This window comes from Neolamprologus multifasciatus, chromosome 7 (genome assembly GCF_963576455.1).
Source record: "Neolamprologus multifasciatus chromosome 7, fNeoMul1.2, whole genome shotgun sequence".
Lineage (NCBI taxonomy): Eukaryota > Metazoa > Chordata > Actinopteri > Cichliformes > Cichlidae > Neolamprologus > Neolamprologus multifasciatus.
The window spans coordinates 27,108,212-27,128,840 of NC_140445.1; the positions used below are offsets into that span (position 1 = coordinate 27,108,212).

Sequence of the window (20,629 nt, forward strand, 5' to 3'; positions counted from 1 at the left end):
TCCAACCCCCGACGCATGTGGCAAGGACTCCAGACCATTACAGACTACAGGACCACCAAACCCTCCCCCGCATCCTCTGATGTCTCCTTCCTCAACGAGCTCAACAACTTTTATGCTCGTTTTGAGCGAGGGAATCCAACAACCACAACCAAAACAGACATGACGCCAGACCACCAACCTCTGACTCTCTCCCCCACCGATGTAGGAGCGGTGCTGAGCAGGATCAATGTCCACAAGGCTGCAGGTCCTGATGGCATCCCCGGGCGTGTTCTCAGAGCGTGTTCTGGGGAGCTTGCAGGAGTGCTCACAGACATATTCAACCTGTCCTTGGCCCACGCTGTGGTACCGGCCTGCTTCAAATCCACCTCCATCGTCCCGATACCCAAAAACTCCAACCCATCTTGCCTCAATGACTACCGCCCAGTAGCACTCACCCCCATCATCACTAAGTGCTTAGAGCAGCTGGTCCTAGCACACTTCAAATCCTGTCTCCCCCCCACCCTGGACCCCCACCAATTCGCATACCGCCAGAACAGGAGCACAGAGGATACAGTCTCCATCGCACTGCACTCTGTCCTCTCACACCTGGACAACAACAACACATACGCCAGAATGCTGTTTATAGACTTCAGTTCAGCATTCAATACAATCCACCCCTCACAACTCATCAGGAAACTGACAGACCTGGGCATCAGTTCCCTCATCTGCAAATGGTTACTGGACTTCCTGACCAACCGCCCCCAACATGTCCGGCTGGATAACCACTGCTCATCTACAATCACAATGAACACCGGTGTACCACAAGGCTGTGTGATGAGCCCTTTCCTCTACTCCCTCTTCACCCACGACTGCAGACCTGCTGATGGTTCCAACACCATCATTAAGTTTGCAGATGACACCACGGTGATTGGCCTCATCAGTGACAACGATGAGGCCGCCTACAGGGAGGAGGTGGATCGTCTGGCTGAGTGGTGCGACAGAAACAACCTGCTGCTTAACACAGAGAAGACCAAGGAGCTCATCGTGGACTACAGGAGGAATGCTGACCCACATCCACCCATCCACATTAAGGGGACGGCTGTGGAGCGTGTGAGCAGCTTCAAGTTCCTGGGAGTCCACATCTCCGAGGATCTCATCTGGACGACCAACTGCTCCAAGCTGGTCAAGAAGGCTCACCAGCGCCTCTTCTTCTTGAGGACTCTGAGGAAAAACCACCTGTCCTCAGACATCCTGGTGAACTTCTATCGCTGTACCATCGAGAGCATCCTGACCAACTGTATAACAGTCTGGTATGGGAACTGCTCGGCCTCGGACCGGAAGGCGTTGCAGAGGGTCGTGAAAACTGCCCAGCGCATCGCCGGAGCACCACTTCCTGCCATAAAGGACATCTACAGGAAGCGGTGTCTGAAAAGGGCTGGGAAAATCATCAAAGACCCCAGTCACCCAGCACATGGACTCTTCACCCTCCTGCCCTCTGGGAGGCGCTACAGGAGCCTCCGGACTAAGACCACCAGGTACCAGAACAGCTTCTTCCCCACAGCTGTCAGACTCCTGAACTCTGCCTCCTGACATCTGACCCACGTTAAACTCATGGACTGGACATACACACACCCACAACCACCTACACACACACACAATGGACAACCGTACCCTCAAACACACAATAATAACATGGACTGAACCACCATTCACAATCACTAGCACTTTATATACCTCTGTAGAAATTATCCACATATCTCACTTATCTTGACTGCACTACTGTATAGCTCTGTGTAAATAATCATTCTGTACATACGATAATTTCTAATCCTACAACTGTTTATAACTTGCATAGTTCACATTTCTGTATAACTGTATATCTCAGATTTCTGTATAGTTTTTTTTTATTTCATATTTATATCCTGTTCATAGCCTGTACATAGCTTGTACTCACTACAGCCTGTACATACTTATAGTTATAGAATATTCCTAACATACTTCATACCGTGTACATTATAACATACCATAATAGACCCATTTCTGTAACATACTTACATATCTATATTATTGCTAATATATATTGTAATATATCTATATCACTAAAGCACTTCTGGATGGATGCAAACTGCATTTCGTTGCCCTGTACCTGTGCATGTGCAATGACAATAAAGTTGAATTCTATTCTATTCTATATACATATACATATACATATATATATATATATATATATATATATATATATATATACACATATATACACACACACACACACACACACACACACACACACATATATACACACATATGGGTTTATAGGTTAAACCCTAAATATGCATTTTGGCAGCATCTTAGGGATTTAAGATATCGACACGCTGTGAACTGTTATGATGTGTGAATGCTGGACTGTCAGAGATTGAATGAAGAGAGATAAATAAAGCTTTTATGGGTACCCAAACCTTTGATAACATGAGTACTTGACCATGCCAAGCCGCTGTTTCCTCTTAAAAAAATCTTTGCGATTTTTCCCGCGAACAACTATTAGTTGATTCTTCTTTAGAACCTGTGAACAACTAAGATTGAAAACTCTGAACCACGTCTAGAGTTGGTTGTCTCGAGACTGGTCTTGGTCTTGAGACCACTTTTACGTGGTCTTGGTCTTGTCTTGGTCTCGATGGACTTTGGTCTTGGTCTCGTCTTGGTCTTGGATTCCTCAGTCTTGTCTCGGTCTTGCTGTCTCAGATCGACACAGTGGTTGGGAGATTTGGAGTCAACTGTATCCATGACACACAACTTAACGTTCGATAATGTGTCATGCGCAAAAGCATCGGCTCGAAGAGCCGTGCTTAGAGAGTGCTTTGTAGTGAATCAGAAGAGTCGACTCCCATTGAGCGAGAGCCGGCTCCTCACTTAATTTCCTTTCACTGCTCAGCTCTCACACAGTGGCTCAGCTATGCTCCAATCCCTCCATATTGTGGCCAATCACATGCGAGAATATAGGATAATATCATTATGTGGAAAACAGAGAGGGTGAGAGACGCGACAGTCAAGTGGAGCGTGCGTCTGTCCTCTCAGTAAGTGAGTGAGACAGTAGACAGCGATGAGGAGGGCTGTGCAAGTGCATCGCAAAAACACATAAATATGCCTGACACCCGTAAACGAAGCAGCATCTGGCTGCAGTTTAAAGACTTTTTTGTCTCGGTCTTGGTTTTTGGTCTCGTCTCGACTTTGTCTTGGTCTTGACTCGGTCTGTCTTGGTCTTGTCTTGGTCTCGATACCCTCTGGTCTTGGTATTGTCTTGGTCTTGGTTTAGGCGGTCTTGACTACAAGTCTAACCATGACTTCACAGGTTATACTGTAGATTTAGCAATACCATCTGCATCTGAGATAAATGAAGAAACCTTTGACTGCCCTTCAAGAAGTCTGGAGAAGCTAAAAATGTCTTAATTATAAGAAAGCTGTCTAAGAGAGTTCAGGCTGTGCTGACAGACAAAGTGCTCATACCACCTATGAGTTTCAAGCTCATTAGAACTACGCAAACTCTGTTTTTGCTCTTTATACTGTATTTCCATGTATGTTTGGACATGTTTTAATTAATCACTGCAAGAAAAATGTAAAGAAATGAGAGATGGTAAAAGACATTTGCACAGTGATATATATTTTGCCCTTGATTTTTAAGATTTCAGAGAGTAGCTTTTAGAAAAACTTTGAGATTTCTATGTTTCCTCACTTTTCAATTAGTTTTTTCAATAACCCTTAAACCAGCACGCCTTTTTAGGATTGCTAGGCTGGAAATCAATAATCACAGTATTAGTGTTAATTAAACAGTATAAGTGTTCATTGATTACAAGTGTTTTACATTCTACAAGTGTTTAAGAGTTTATTTTGAAACCAAAAGAGAGTAAAAAACATGCTGAGGTGAAACATTTCCATGAATCTACATGGTTTTTTAAGATATAAACATATGAAAAACCCATAAGATGTCTGACCTTAAGTTTTGCCTCCATTATATTATCTATCTATCTATCTATCTATCTATCGAGAGAGATTAGTGTATTCCACAGTATAGGATGGAAAATAACATTGAGCACCTTTATTACTTGCAAAAGTGAGAGAAAAATAGAGAATAGTCAGTACAATCACTGTTGAAATTTCACAATACTGACCTAATGTCCCTTTGGGCCCAGAGCTCGGTAGTGAATGTTTTGGGAAATGACAGCCCATCAGGTGACCATCATCATTAGTATTGAGTGGGGAAAATAGTGACTCGTATTGAGTAAAATCCCACTAACCTTTACCTCCAGGGCAACTGCATTGCCTTTACACTCGCCTGCTCACTAATGTACCAAACACAGATGTGATGTTGTTTGTTATGACTGACTGTAAAGAGTGCACAGATGGATATTAGAAACACACCACTCAGTATAATGTCATTCAATTCAACACCCCCATTAACAGTCTCAACATGTACCAGCTGATTGTTTCTGAGCCAGTGTCAACAAAAACATTAATAAAAAAAAATTAAAAAAAACAGCAAAGATTTCTTACAGGTTAAACATCAACTTTAGACTTAAACCTGGTTTTTATCTGAAACACCAGAAATAATAGAATAGCACTTTATTGTGCCATATATATGTGCAGTGAATTTGTGGAGGATGGTGTTAGCTGTGGTGGGAAACAGACTTCCATTCCTACATGTCACATGCCTATAACGTATAGGTCAATGGGAACGGCTTTAGGTCTTGGCCTCTGTAAACATGTTGGGTCATATTGAACAAAAGATTAAGTCTGTTTTGTAACTCTTGGTAATACCATGCTTCAAAATGGAGGATTCTCTATCATATAAAAATTGTTCATCGCAAGTTGCTAGCCAATGGGTGCGTGGTTTCACAGTCAGACCTACCCCTCTCTACATCTTGTTTTTACTCTTCTTTTGCAGTCAAGGTGGCAGAAACACTCACGCCAAGGCTTATAAACAACACTTTGGAAGCCAGTCGTGACATCACTTTTATTCTTCTCTATGCTATAGATGAGGTTAGCCAACTATTGATGATGCATAAGTAAACTTTTATGCAGAAAAAAGCTTTAGGATTTGTCTCAGTACTTCAAAGCAAAGTCTTACAGGTAAGGCAGGTGACAGAAGGTAACAGAACCCCAAGGAACAATAGATGTACGGCAGTTGGTCAGGCCTTACCTCCTGCTTCCAGTAGTAACGGGAACCCTCCAGCCTTTGATCTGGCTAAGCTCAGGGTCAGCCACATCAATACGCAAGGGCAGACGGGGCATCCATACACTCATCTCCAGCTGGGCACTCAGAAAACCATATGTAAAGTTGAGCATTATCCTACTTTTCCCTCTGGTTTCCTTCCCATTCAGATATACATAGCTGCAGCGCTCTGACACCTGGAGAGAAAAATAGAGAAGAAAGATAAAGAACAAAGGCCTCAAGAAGTATGTCTTGGTTCACAAACTCAAAGTTGCTCGAAAACTTTGTAAATATACCGAACAAGAAAGTTATTTTAAAATGTACACAGGAGTCACTTGACCAGAACTGGGACTGGACTGTCATCTAGTGATGTGAAATCAATATTCTCTGGATGTACCCTGGTGAAGGTCTTTTAATGTAAAGCCTATGCAAACTGAATAAGTTTGAATATATGGATGATGAGAGGGTAGAGGGGACAGAGCCGCCAAACCCAATAAGGCAAAACCACACACATACCAACATTTTATTAATTTCACACCACTTTCAAAGTCTGGCCTGGGAATTGCAGCCTGTTTGTGTTTATGTCATGTAAATTCACATCTGTGGTCTCTATGAAACTGTTACTGAATGTAAATTAGCTCTCCTTTATGACTGTTCCTGTAATGCCTTACTGTAGGTTGGAGTGCCACAATCCCCACCAGCGAGCGCAATGAGGTGAGACACAGCAGTTGGTGTGTTTTATTTAAGATTGGAGGCCTATCTCCACTGCCGCCGTACTTATCTTAACAAACCAGTGGCTCCACAGAGGTAATTGGAGAGCACTAGACTGGAGAATAGAATGGAGCACTGGAGAGAGGGAGGCAAAAAGGAGGAGGAGGGAAAAAGTGAGGAAAAAGCAGGAGGAATGAATTCTGAAGCAAGTCGAGCTGAACTCTCATGGAAATGATGACAGGGGGCAGTTCATCATGCTAACTGTTCATGACTCAGATTTCTTGGGCATCTCTCCAATTCAACTTCCTCTTCTATAGTCAGCAGACGATTTGACGGTGGAAGATGAGGGATGCCATATCTACTGCTAACAAATAGATCGAATGTATTTCTTTTTAACTTACCACCCCTCATCTTCATGTGATAGCACAGGAAAGAATGCACCAGTTGTAAATGTTCACCTACCTCATTGATCCTTTATCTGACTTAGATAAATGACTGTCTGCGGGCCTGAACACTGTTGTGTATAAACATGATTTTCTTATTTATTTATTTTTTTGCAACATGTTGCTAGTCAGATAGTTATGTTGTCACTTTATTACATATGTTTTCAATTATCTGTATAATGTACAGACTTCAAACTATCGATTTACTAGATTTACTATTTATCATGTCAAAAGTTGCAGAGCAGCCCACAATTTTAAGGGGTGAAGATACAAACATTAATTCAAATTTATTCCAGCAAGGGACAAGTGTGTGACAGAAAAAAAATACAGGCCAGCAACAACTACCCACACCCTGATATCAAAGCTTACCAAGCATGTGGAAAGACATAAACTAACCCTAATTAAAAGGTGGTAGCAAAAGATCCTTATAACCAAACTGGGTGTATGTTGTCCATAACCAAGAAACTAAAGCTTGATATTTTAAAGAGCCAACAAGTAGCAATTAAACAATCACATTACATTTTTCAGTGATATAGTAATATAAACGTACTGTATTGCTTTACTAAATCCAGTATCCACATTACAATTGTAGTTATGTTATCACATGTGTCATAAAGCTTCAGTTAACTACATGATAGACCGCTAAATATACAGTCCAATATGCCTTTTCTCCTCCTACACACTGCACTGCACGATAAGAAAAGAGCACAATAATAAAGCACAAACTATGTCCAGGACAGAAAAAAGCTGCGCTATACTGCTAACACAACGCTGGTTCTTTGCAAGCATCTGCACACACTGCATACAAACACAAAGCTAGCAAAGAACTCTGTTTGATGAAGCTGAGTGCATGCTGACTTGCAGCCCAGCAGCCCGAGTTTCAGCAAGTAACAAATAGAGTGATGTGCAGTCAGGTTTGTATACGGCGTTTCTCCCTGTACATGTTTTAAAGTCCCTTTGGGAATGTTTTTAACTTCTTAACAAACCTAAACAATGACAATTTATTTTAGGCTATGTTGCAGAGTGCATTGAATTACCTCCACTGGGGAGTAGTTAAGTAAGAAAATGCATTACTTTTAAGAAAAGTAATGAGTAATGTGTAACATCAATTATAAATAATACGTTATTTCTGTGTTTATTAAATGCCTCTCAAACCAATTCAAACAAAGGCCTAACAAAGTCATCTCTCCGCCTCCCCCTCTCCTACTATGACTAGAAAGGGAAGCAGGGGATTTCTGAGGGTGTGAGGTATAAAGAGCACTCGAGGAGATCAGAGGCACACAGTGGCATTGCCAGCTTTGTGAATTTGTTGCAAGGAAGGCATCAGGAGGACCGCTTGACCCTCATTTATTTTCAAAACGAAGATATTGCCTTGGATTTTACTGGAGTCCAGATAATTAAATATACATAAAACTTGACTCATGACACGTAATTTAAAATACTACACGCTTAAAATACGCTTACAGTGTATTATGAGAGACATGAGAAAATGCTACCTGAATAAACTCATTCCACTGCATAAACTTTTACTGTGTATTTACTTATTACTTTAACATGCAGTTATAAAAAGATAATTGGAAAGTAGGAAAAGAAGGATGTTAACTGGAGGAAATTGAAATTGCACAATTAGATATTCTTTATACTGCAGTTTTATTCTTTTAACTGTGCATCTTTTCTTCTGTACTTCAGCCTATTGCATATTTCAGCCTATCAGATATATTTCAGAGCAATGAATTTTACTGCAGTGCTTAATAATAGTGAATGTTTTATCTACCATTCCCAGCTTGTGTTGTTTTCTGTTGATCTCTGTTTGGGAGACTGCTGAAATGTGTTGGAATGGGCAGTCCATGAACTTCATGTTGTGTAAATTGCTTTCTTTCTGTTACATTATTATGCTTCCTAAATTCACCATAAAACTATTTCAGGTTAGAAGGGTTTAAAAAAAACAAACGATGTATCAATGCATTAGTAAAGTACTACATGAAAAGTGTTAATTCTTCCTCTTCGCATCATGAGACAAGAATGCATGCATTAGAACTATAGGATAAAAGGTCAGTATAATATTTTAACACAAAAGACTAGCTGTGTTCAGCCTGGGTGCTGGATACATATATTAAGTTTATACAAACACGGTTTATACAGACAGGAACACATGGTATTTTTAAAATCTCTAAAATGACATAGGAGGATTTTATGAGGTAATTCCAGGAATCCTCTAAGGTTTTGACCAAAAACAGAGAAGTTGATGGCCTGCTTGAAGGACAACAACAATCTATCAGTTGCAGTAAATATGGAAAAACAGCAATATTTATTTTAGGATATATAACAACAACACCCAGAAACACTCATGTCCTCACTGGGCCAAAGTTTATTTAAAGTGGACAGAAGGAAAGTGGAAATCTGTTCTGTGGTCAGACCGATTGAATTTTGAAATTCTTTTTGGAAAACATGGCACATCTGGAAGGGCACCATCAATATAGATAAAGGTGTTAGAGCAACATGTGATGTGTTCAGGGAAGACCTTGCATATTTGAGAAAGACAACCACATACTGCAGCTATTCCAACAGCATGATGTCAAAGTAGAAGAGTCCAGGTGGTCAGCGTGCCTGTCCACAGTCCAGACCTTTCAGCTATTCAAAACATTTGGCCCATCTAGAATAAAAAAAATACAACAAAGAAGACCCCAAACCAGAGCAGCTATAATCCTATATCAGACAAGAATGGGACATTTCTCTACCAAAGGTCCAGCAATTGGTCTCTGCAAGATTAGGAACAAGCCAGAGTTTTAAATGTGTTAATGTGTTGGGATGCCTAAAAATATCTAATGTGTTTTTTTAAGACTGCATTGAAGAAATATGTTAATTCAGATATGCAGCATGAAATTATCCCACTGGTCACAATTATGTATTCTCAAAATAAGAAAAAATAAAAAAAATTCATTGAAAATAATAATAATAAAAATAATGGCTGATTATTTCAAAGGGTTACTAATGGCATACTGCATTATTACAGTAATCGCAGTAATTGTTAGTCTTTAAGGTCAAGAACAAAAACAGAGAAAACACACAATTAGCATAAAGAGAAGAAGTAATGCGCCTTCATTTTCACATAACAAACCACTGATGGTATATCTACAATAACTATTTCACATGCAGGACTAAAAAACAGGCTGCATCAGCCTATTACCACTGCAAGTTTGAAGATCTAACTGGAGCAGAAGGGGTGAATGCTATGGGATTCCCTCTCAGTGCTTGCAGGATCAGAAATCCCAGATTCATTGATTTTTGGTGACTGCTCGTCATTGTCCCAGGAGAAATGTTCCCCCGTCTGTATAACTGGTTGAAATCTCACTGTTATCCTAGTGTCCAGCATGGCAACACAGGAAGGGAAGAGTTTCAGAGTAAAATAAAATTAGATATGAACGGTTGTTTTGGATATGAAAGATATAACATAACCTCGAGTGATTTGCTTGATTACAAAATTGATTACATTTGATTTTCCCTCCAGTCCTTTATACAATGCCAATGCATCCCATATTTTCTGTGTACGGGATAGCGCATAGGTTTGTTTTGGAAAATGTGTAATATAGCTCCATCTGTTTATACTGCATACAACTGAATTCCCCAATAAAGGTTCAGTCTGTTCCGCTTATGCTATAAAGAGTTAAGTCTGTGGTTTTAGCCCTCAACTTCACCCAGTTAGTGGTATTGCATAAAGAGAGTCAGTGACTACAGGAAGCATAAGGTATTCATTCAGAGACACATAATAACTGGATTAATTTGATACAGAAAATCATTACAAACGCAGTCTCACTCTCTTCAGCTCTTTTCTCACTCTCTTACTGTTTACTTACTGCCTTACACTCAGCCCATGGCAGGTCAGCCGTCTGATAGAAAATAACAAAAATCTTTCTAATTTTCCAGTTCTTCTCCGTCACCCTCACTTTTTTTCTGTCCTAGTAACATGAATCCATTGCACAAAGGTCAAATCACTTAATGACTGAGTGTTGTGAGCATAAGCTTGTGCTATATTGGAAGAGGTTGCTTTTATCTGTAATACTTTAGCACACACTGACACACTAGAGTTGGGCTTGTTGTGTGTGATGCCACAGTGACAGTGGATGTCTTAGAGGCATATACCAGAACGATTCATGAACTATTTCTTTTTCTTTGTATTTAAATTCACTTTCACTTTTTGTGCAAATGAGTCCTGATTTTCATTCAATTCAAAACAATATCTACATCAATTACATCAATCCTTCAATTACATCTGCTGTAATAACTGCATTAGCTGATATAGCTATTTTTTTTTATGTAATTATTTATTATTCGTGCATAATACAGAACTCATGTACACAGTTAACACTATGCATTCTAGCTTAGGTGCTTAGGTTACTTATTTCATAAAAAGCCAAACACATGAACCAGAAACATGAGAAACCATTTTCTTGACTTACCTTGAGCACATCCTCATCTGTAGATCTACAGTTGGTGTAGTTGGTCACGTCAGTGACTGAACCACTGGCCTCAACAGCGAGAGTTTTCACTGGGACTGAAACTCTTTTTCCTGTCAGTACTGCAGTATTCAATATATCTGCGTTCTGGGCAAAAAAGAAGGGCAAATAAAGCACATGCTAGCAGTCTAGGCTAACACAACATCATGGCTTTTTTGGTGTTGTGTACAAAGAAACAGAGCCACAAAGTTAGTAGTTTGGGGATTATTTGTTAACATTTTTAGCCTAATTCCTAGATATTAGCTGAAAGAGTGAAAAGAGTCACGCGCTTCCAAAGGGATGAATCTTTGCTCTAAACATATTCCCAAAACATCCAGCCCCTCTTGCAACACATCAGCCGCAGAAGAACATGCACTTTTTGACTCTGGATCTTTTTTTAAGATTATTTTGTATCGTTTTAGATTCAAGATTCTTTATTTGTCACGTGCACGGTTATACAGGTATAACACGCAGTGAGATGTGACCTGATACGCTCCTCAACTGTGCAAAGAAATAAAGAGAGAGACAGACAGAACTTTACAATATTATAGTTATATACTATAGCTATAGTATTTATAGTATATAGAACTTTTTAGTATTATTACTTTAACATGATTGTCAAGGGAGTGCCGGAGAGCAGAAGCAATGTACCAGATCTGTAAATTAAACTAACATACAGGTACATATTTGAATTATCATGCTTTAAAATCGCTTCTGCTTATCCTTTTCAGGGTCGCGGGGGGTGCTGGGGCCTATCCCAGCTGTCATAGGGCGAGAGGCAGGGTACACCCTTGGACAGGTGGCCAGTCTGTCGCAGGGCCAACACACAGAGACAAAAAAAAAAACAGTTGCACTCACATTCACACCTATGGGCAATTTAGACTGATCAATTAACCTATCCCCAATAACTGCATGTCTTTAGACTGTAGGAGGAAGCCGGAGTACCCGGGGAGAACCCACGCAAACATGGGGAGAACATGCAAACTCCACACAGAAAGACCCCGGCCTGATGGTGGAATTGAACTCCGGACCTTCTAGCTGTGCGACAACAGTGCTAACGACCGTGCCACCGTGCTGCCGCATTAAAACCCATACACACATATTTTTAATTCTAAGTTCATTATTAAGTGAGTTAAGGTATGGGACAAAATTACACTTATATTCAAACAACATGTTGTTGCCTTTTTCTTTTCTTTTTTTTTTTTTTTTTTTTTTTTTTTTTTTTTACATTTTTTTAATAATAAGAAACTCAGTAGGAAAAAGTCTTTGGCCAACATTTTGTCATGGTCCTGGATTTTCAAGGCTGTTTCTGAGCTTGTTCTGGACTCATTACTCATTCTTTTGAATTTATGAAATGTTGGAGTTTTCTATTCTGAAGAGAAACAGAATTTGTTATTTTTAGTTTCTGGTTCTTGTCTAGTCTCTATGTTTTGTTATCCTTTTGTTATCCCCAGTCATGTTCCCATGTTTATCTGGTTTCTCTGTTCTATCTAGTGTTCCTGCCTTATTAAGTTAATACGTGTCCTTATGTTTATCCATTCCTATTCCCATATTCTTCTTTTCATCCTTTTGTCTCCCCAGTCAGTCATATTTCTCCAGTCCCAGTGTCAAGTTCACATCTCAGTCTAGATCTCAGCGTATGTGTGTGTTACTTCCTGTTCTATTTTGATAGTTTCCTGTCTCGTGTGTGTGTGTGTGATGTGACGTTTTGCTTCTCTTGTTTCGTCAGTCAGATTCTGTTCAGCTGTGATCCCCAGGTGTGTCCACTCTGGCCTAATCTCCTCTTGTGTGTATATTGTCTGCTTCGCCCTCTGTTCTCTGTTGCATGTCAGTCTGCTGAGTCCTGCATCTGGGTCCACACCTTGTTTGCAATAAACCCACAATTCGTGAGAAACTTTCATGACCCTGCTAGACTATCATATCATACATGTTTTACAGTCATCACTGTTATAGCTGTAGGAACAGCAATGTGAAGCAAGACCAAGTGTTACCATGAGTAAATGATCAAAGCACACATTAAAACTGGTTAAATGTCCTAAAAACTTCCCCTCGATGACAGTATGACTGTGTCACAAACACACACCTGGATGAAAATTCCCTAATTCCTGTAGTGCATTATATTGCCCACAGATCAGCACTAACACAGACTAACACCTAAACCTGATTACATGTCTAATCTTCTAACCTATTTTCCCACCTTTTACTGTACATCGTTGTCAGTGCAGAGCAGCAGCTTATCCCGCACACATCCCGCAACTTGTCATCTAGCCTGATGCAGCTTTAATTTTACACTTTAACTCCTCCTTCTACACAGATTTACAAATACATCCCAGTTTATAAGATCTCTGAATATGTCTTTTTTTTAAGGCAGAGGCGTCGTGTGTGTAAGAAGCTTTGGCTGATCAGTAGTGGGGTTTTTTATCTCTTGATACTTGCAAAATAAAGTGCCAGGCGTCGCTCGGCAGATGTTCCCTGACAGCTTCACATTCTGAACTCTGCTGGCTTGACAGCTGCTGACCGCAATTCCAAAAGGACATGCTCTAGTTCAGACTCCAACACTGACCCAAACATAAGCCACTGGATCAGGGATAGCAGAAAATCAGAAAGCAATAGCTTCGCTCTGTGGTGATGCCAGTGCCACACTGAGAGGTCTTGATGGTCGATGTTACCATAAGCAGAAACCTGGTTTCATCAAGTTCAGCAAAAGTAGTTCAGCTTTGTTTTTCATGTGATTTATGAAAAGAGGTGTTTGTTTTCACTCTGCTGCAAACTCTAGCATTATTTGTTTATTCATTCACTTCTTGAGTATAAGTGGTAAAGGAAATTATGAACGCTACAGTATAAATCATATTCTGATGGGTTTTATTTTTTTGGGGGGGGGTTGCTCCCAGACATTGTGACATTGTGATTCATGTTTGTTCGACAGTCACTTGAATGAATGTTACATTTTTATGATATTACGTTGGTTCAATTTTTTTTCAAAGCTGTGAATATGCTGGGGATGATTCATGGTCTTGTAATAGTTGTTTTTGTATGACGAGAGCTACGACCTCCTCGTGAAAAAGGCCAGTTCACTCCACTGTTGGAAAAAGGGTATTTTCCTCATGTGAATTATGCAAGTGACGGATGAAACATACAGTGTTGGCTATAAAAATGATACTTGAAATTACAGTTACCGTAAAATAGACGTGTGGATCATCTTTTAAGGACATCTGTAGAGTAGAGCTACTTTGACATTTTAGAGAGTTTTCTTTCGAAATGTTTTGAGATTGCAAGTGGCAGCAGGGAATCAGTGAAAGCATGTTGAATATTTATGCACAATACTGTGATCAAAGGGGAGACCCACAATGAGTTGGCATGGAAGAAAAACTAAACAAAGGAAGACTGGTCACAAAAGCAACTTGCTGACAACATGACATTCATTTCATTCTATTCAAATACAAAATACAAAAATTTATGACAGTTTCTACTATTTGATTGAGCTGACTTTCAAAAGATTTTAAGGTTTTTGTCCTCTTTATATCTTTGCAGTGTGATATGACGACACTAATTAAAATGCTAATTGCCGCGTTTATTGAACCTTGCAAATGAGTGCATCGTAAATGCTGACAGACTCTGAACACTCTCAGAAAAAAAAGACTATTTGTGCATGTTAAGTCCGGAAAATGTGGCATTTTTCTCAGCAGCCAAGAGTTCACTTTCTTGTGGCATTACCTTGCTATATATGATGCATATACCCATCTCATCTTGTTTATTCATTGAGAATATAAACAGTTTTCTTTCTTTGAACCAAGGCAGTAAATGCCAATTTCATAGAGACTGAGTGAAGTAGCTGGGGGCTCTTGCATGCTCTGATATTGCCCTGTGATAAAGTTAAATGCCCCGGCAGATTGCCTAATCAGGTATCTGACTTTAAGCCTTCCACTTTCTTTGCTATCAGTATTAATAAGAGTACAACTGATTGAATAAATAATTCAATACAAAGCCTGAAGGCTACGCAACATCTTTAAATCACAGTCATGAATAAAAACAAAGTAAGGCATAGATGAATGCAAACAACTGTAAGATATATGAAACATGCATAATCTTATACACATAGATTTATGCTATAGTGTGATATTTCAAATAAATATACTCCAATATACATTATGCTAAAACAATTCTCACCATCACCAGCGGTGCCAGCCCCACGTAATCTCTCTGGGTGGTGTAGATCCGCGTTACGCCCACATCCTTCACATTCCCTGGCAACTCCAGACGCCAGGAGATGGTCTGACTTTCAACCTGCTGTGAAACAGCTTTTGGTACAAAGTCCAGTTGTAAAACCTCCAGAAGGCCCCTGTTTAGAGATACAAAAAATTATATTTAAAATGAGTTTAGGCAAATTAAAGCAAGCCTAAATATGTTTTGGTGAAGAGCAGTCAGCACAATTGTGTCTATTTTTTTTTTATTACTACTGACTACTTTTAATGCAAAATCTACCTAACTGCAGGTGTGGCTTTAATGCTTAAGTTTAATATTTCATTTTTGTAGAATATGAGAATACATATTACATATCAAGGTTGTAGGGAACATTTAGCAAATAGCAAATTATTACCACTTAATTAACAAAGCCAGGTCATAATCTTTTATCAAGCGTGGCTGTAGCTAAGTAATATCACATTGAACTTTACGTGACTGGGGTAATGTTATTGGGTTATAATAGGCCACAAACTTGTGGTAACAATAGTATAGTAATATTCTGCTAACAATATAACAGCCTGCTAGCAATAAAATGGTCTCTTTATATAATTTTATTCATTTTATATGCTGACTTGTGTTAGTAACCTCATAATAATAAGGTAATGCTGGTTGATACTTAACATATTAGGATCCTATCGTATCATGTTAGTACCACATGCCCAATATGGACTCAAATCTCCTTTGAATGTTTCCAGCATCTTGTTGAATCTATGCCACATAAAATTAAGGCAGCCCTGAAAGCCAAAAGGGAATCCAACCCTGTACTAGCAGGGTGTACCTAATGAAGTGGCTGGTGAGTGTATATAATGTATTGATTGTACACTCACTCACATAATGCAGCTTTCCTACTAAAAATGGTCCAAGTGCAAAAGGAGCTTAGCTGTAGTGAATAGTCAATAGTGTTCCTTGGAGAATAAAATGGGGGGAAATGAGAAAATTAAATGGAGAGAGCTTAATCTGAACTCTGTGAAAACCCACATGTTTTGTTGGAAAGTAAAGACGATACACATGAGGTCTCATTTCCATCAGCAGATGGAAGAATAAAGTGAGAGTGTGGAGAGAAGATTAAGTGAGCTGGCAGAGACTTCAGCCAAGTATTCTGGTCAAAGGATTGTCAAAGAAATGGGATGTGATGTTATTTAATGTTGGAGAGTGTGTAGGCATACCTGTCAGTAGGAAGAGATCAAAGGGAAAATGAAGCAGGGTGTGAATGGAAGTGTGGCACTTTGAAGTGGAGCAAAACTTTGCATAAAGCAAAACAATGAATCTCTACATGATTGAAACTTGAATTTTAAAAGGATGAACAGTGTTGAAATCGGTGGTAAGAAAAAGCAATGCAAACACATACAGGATATACAGAAACGCTCGCACTGCATCAAAAGTATGCCAAGGACTGAGCGCTATACGATAACAAAGTGCAATGAACGAGGTCACGATGAGGTTATGTGAAGCACTCTAGGTCGCAACTGAAAACACACAAAACAAACTTTTTCATTTTCTTTTTGGGTTGTGCGCAACTGTAAGCTTTGAAATGCTTGAAGATTAAAATGATTGATTATAAGGAAATCAAAGTGTTCTGCAATTGATGCTTTAGGCGGGAAAAACATGAAACATATTCAAGTGAAAATCTGTTTTCTGCATTTAAAGGGCAAGATTCTCGTGGGTAACATGAAGTTTGTTGCAGAAAATTGGTGAAAAATGTCGGCAATGACGACCAAACAAACTCAGCATTTTCTGCCTTTCTTTTTTTAAGTGGTAAATAAGCATAAATTAGAGTTAGATAAAAAGATTAAGCTTTTCTTAGTATAAACCAGCACCATGCCAACTTAGCTTAGTGTGAAGACTGACATTGGGGTGGGGGAAGTGGCTTGCCAGGCCAAAAAAAGGGGTTTAGCCCTTAACCCTCTTGGATTTTTGTACAGATTAAAGAGATACTATGTGGTAATCAGTGAGCGTTAGAGACACTGGTAAGTGGATTTTGTTACTTCTGGACAGAGTTAGGCTCACTTTTGCCTTCCATTTTGTCCCATATTCATTTGAAACTGTTATCAAAGAGGTGTCAAGCTTCTTATGCCAAACATACAATTTGACAGGAAAGTGTTTTTTTTCTCCATTTTTCATAAGAGCCGTGGAAAAGCATGAGTATAAAATATCCAAATAAGACACTAATATAAAAAGAACACTTAAAACTCAGGTGCTGGTTGAGCTCACTGGGGTGGAATCAAACCCATATGCTGCAAGGCATATGGGTTTGATTCCACCCCAGTGCACTTCCTGCATGTTGTTACCCTGCTCTCTCTCCACCCTTTTTCTCTCCGCTTCATTGTCCTTTCCAGCAGTAGAGGCTAAAAATAAATCTTAAAAAAAATGTCTAAAATGTCTAAAATTAATTCCAAAAGTCTAATCTTTTGAGACTTCTGAGACTGAAGAAGTCACTTGGATGAGTGACAAAACGTTTCTCCCAGAAAACGCTACGTCCAGATGAACAGAATCAACTTTTGGAGGTTCTAATCTTTATGTGTTTTCGTGTAAGTAAAATAGAGCCGGGCAGATTTTAAACAGATTGAAATGATTCACAATGTGAATACCTTGAGAGAGAGAGAGAGTGTGTGAGAGCGAGACAGATAAACACAGGAGGGGTTTATGACCCTCTTTCCTAGAAACCATCTATGGAGAGGGGGCTTTAAAGCCATGGATGCATCATGACTTCAGAGCACAGTGATGGGAGTATGTGTATGTGTTTGTGTGCATTTGCATGCGAGTGTGTGTTTGCAGGCCTTGCATGTGCGTATGTGTTCCCTAGTGGAAGCTCAGCACAAGAAACACGACTTGGAATATCTCTACTCCCTAATCTCCACTTCGGAACGTGCAAGCGCTTAAGCCCGGATAACGTGGCCATGATTATGGATTATTACGGATATGTGGGTCGGACGGATGGCGGGTGGTGTGTATTTGTGTGGGCGGGGGTTGCTGGGTAGAGGTGGCTGCTGGTGTGTCACCAGCATCAGCATCAGGCACTACTGATGTATTCAGCTTGTGTGCATCGGGAAAAAGAGGTGGAGAAAGTTCTATGAATCCTGTTTTAATTCATCTGTGTTTACTGTTAAAATGAATGAAGTCTTTACTGATTTCTCATTTTTCAAAGCTATTTGACTGGTAAAGTCTCACAGAACTGGGGAAATGGGGGGACTTTTTGTTTTATAGGAAGTTCAGAGAGAACCAAGATGAATTAAGATTATAAATGATCATAAATGTATAATTGCACAAAGTAATGTGTTTTACAGTAAAAAAAAAAAAAAGAAAGAAAGAAAGAAAGAAAGAAAAAGAAAAAGAAAAATAGAATATATTTATTTAAAGAAAAAAAGAGGTAAGTATTATACACACAAAACATGTTTGCTTATATTTGCATATGAGGGACTATGTGAAATTCATTTACATCCAGATATTAAAAAAGAGGATTTAAACACCACAACCAACAATATCAAAGTAGTTACAGTATATGATTGTCTGGATTTATTCTTTTCCCCCACAGTTTAAAGTCTTATTCTCTCAGTGTCACATGATGTTTTTACATGAAGCAGAGTAATCCTGCTAAGCAGCTTCTGATCATATTCTCGGTACTATGTTTACAGGAAACACAGGAAAATCTTGCTATGCATAGTCTCATATACATGATACGTAACAGCATTGTCACTATTGATCACAACACCTTTGCAAGGTTCCACAACATATTCAGGAAGTAATGGTTTTGTGAAACTGGATAAAGACAGTCTAATGTCCTCTAGTTGTTAAATCCCATGCCTGCTATTTTGGGTGGTCAGTCCTTACGGGACATAATTTTGTTATTGTTATTATTAATAGTAGTAGCAGTTATAGTAGTAGGAGTAGTATTACTAGTGGGAAGGAATAAAAAATTGCACCTGAAGAACATCTCATTTATTCTGAGCAGAAATTGGAGACACGCAGGGAGACACTCTTACCTCCTCAGAGAAAAATGTCTATTATATGAAAAGGGATACAGTCTGTGCATCACCAAGCATAATACTGCTTTTTCTTCTCTTTTTTTTTCCTTTTCATCTAAAAACATTCATTTTGCCCTGTGAAGTGAATGCAACACCGAACACACACTGTTGATCACTTTTCCTTCAGGTAGCAGCAGCGGTTATTGAAATCTCTATGACAATAGACGTCTCCACAGAATAAACAACGAGAAAAGATTGCTTCATGAGTGTGGAGAAACTGTGTTTTACGAAGGGTATGTGAAGGGTCTAGTGAAAACAGGCATATGCACTGTACGCGCAGTAGACTGACCTCTTTGCAGTGACAGCAACCTTCCTGTGGCAAACAACAGACACCGTGTTTGGAGCTGCTCCTCTGCCAGGCTCTACCACCATGTCCCACAGTGCTGAGTCACTGGGCCGAGCTGCACTGAATGACAGGCCCATCTTTACTGCAGCCCTGCAGCAAAGACATGCACATATAAATAGGACACTTAGTATAAAGTGCAACTTTGTACACTTTTGTAAAATGTCATAAAAACAAACACAGGACAGGGGATGTGCTGTGTAACAATAAAGAATCAGGAATGAAGAAAGCTCCATAATGTCTGAATCTTTTATTACAGAACATGATGCAATGTGATTTCCTGCTGTAAAGGACAACGTCGGGTTATACGGAATTGTTCTGACGCTCAAATGAAATATTTGAACTGTTGCATCTGTCTCTTTTTGGATGTGCAACAACAATATTTGCCATATCTTTTAGTATAATGTACACAGGTACTAAGGTTACTAAGGGTTGTGTGCACTTGATTGACAACGTGTGGGTTTTCTCTGCAATCTTTTGTGTGCTTTGCTGCTCGTATTATGTTGAACAAGGTGAGTCACTGACAAACTGAGTCACAGGTTGCTTGAAGGCTGAGAATTAGTGGGATTATTTAATTCCCATTAGCCATTAGAAGATCTGAAAATCAGTTAATCACATGTCTTACACACACAAGTGTGCTAAACGAGAAAAATCCTGCAAATCCAGTTATCACCACAAGCTTTGTTTTCTGTCAAACCATCCATCTGTCCATCCATCTATCCATCTTCTTATATGATGTAGGGCCATGATGGTAGCAGATTCAACAGGATATTCCTTTTCTTGGCAACATTTTTAGTTCCTCTTGGGGGATACTGTGGTGTTAACAGGCAAGATGAGATACACAATCTCTCCAGCGAGTTCTGGGTCTCCCCTGGGGTCTCCTCACAATTGGACATACTCAGAAAGACACCGCTAAGGGAGGCACCCAAGAGGCATTGTGGTCAGATGCACAAACCACCTCAGCTGGCTCCTTTTGACACAAAGGAGCAGCGGCTCCATGCTGACCTCCCTCTGGATGGCTGAGTTCTTTACCCTGTCTCTAAGGCTGCACCCAGCTAGCTCATAAGTTCAGCCACCACAAGTGTTACAGATCTGAAAACTGAAAAGTGATACTTGGGGAACAAATCCTTCAGATCCCTGTTTGAAGTGCAATGATTGGCTAATTATATTATAAAAAGGAAATGAGTCTGAGA

General features: G+C 39.6%; 1 protein-coding gene across 2 annotated transcripts in view; it reads right to left on the reverse strand.

The window, feature by feature from the left end:
• The window catches only part of LOC146514434 (transmembrane protein 132D), a 40,064-nt gene that overhangs the window by 10,559 nt on the left and 8,876 nt on the right, over window positions 1-20,629 (reverse strand). For both annotated transcript variants that reach the window (XM_085169052.1, XM_085169053.1), the window contains exons 3-6: window positions 19,383-19,529; window positions 14,997-15,168; window positions 10,794-10,937; window positions 5,171-5,379 (exon numbers count right to left, since the gene is read on the reverse strand). In XM_085169052.1, coding sequence (XP_085025178.1) covers window positions 5,171-5,379; window positions 10,794-10,937; window positions 14,997-15,168; window positions 19,383-19,529 — 672 coding nt within the window. The remainder of the gene's footprint in view (window positions 1-5,170; window positions 5,380-10,793; window positions 10,938-14,996; window positions 15,169-19,382; window positions 19,530-20,629) is intronic.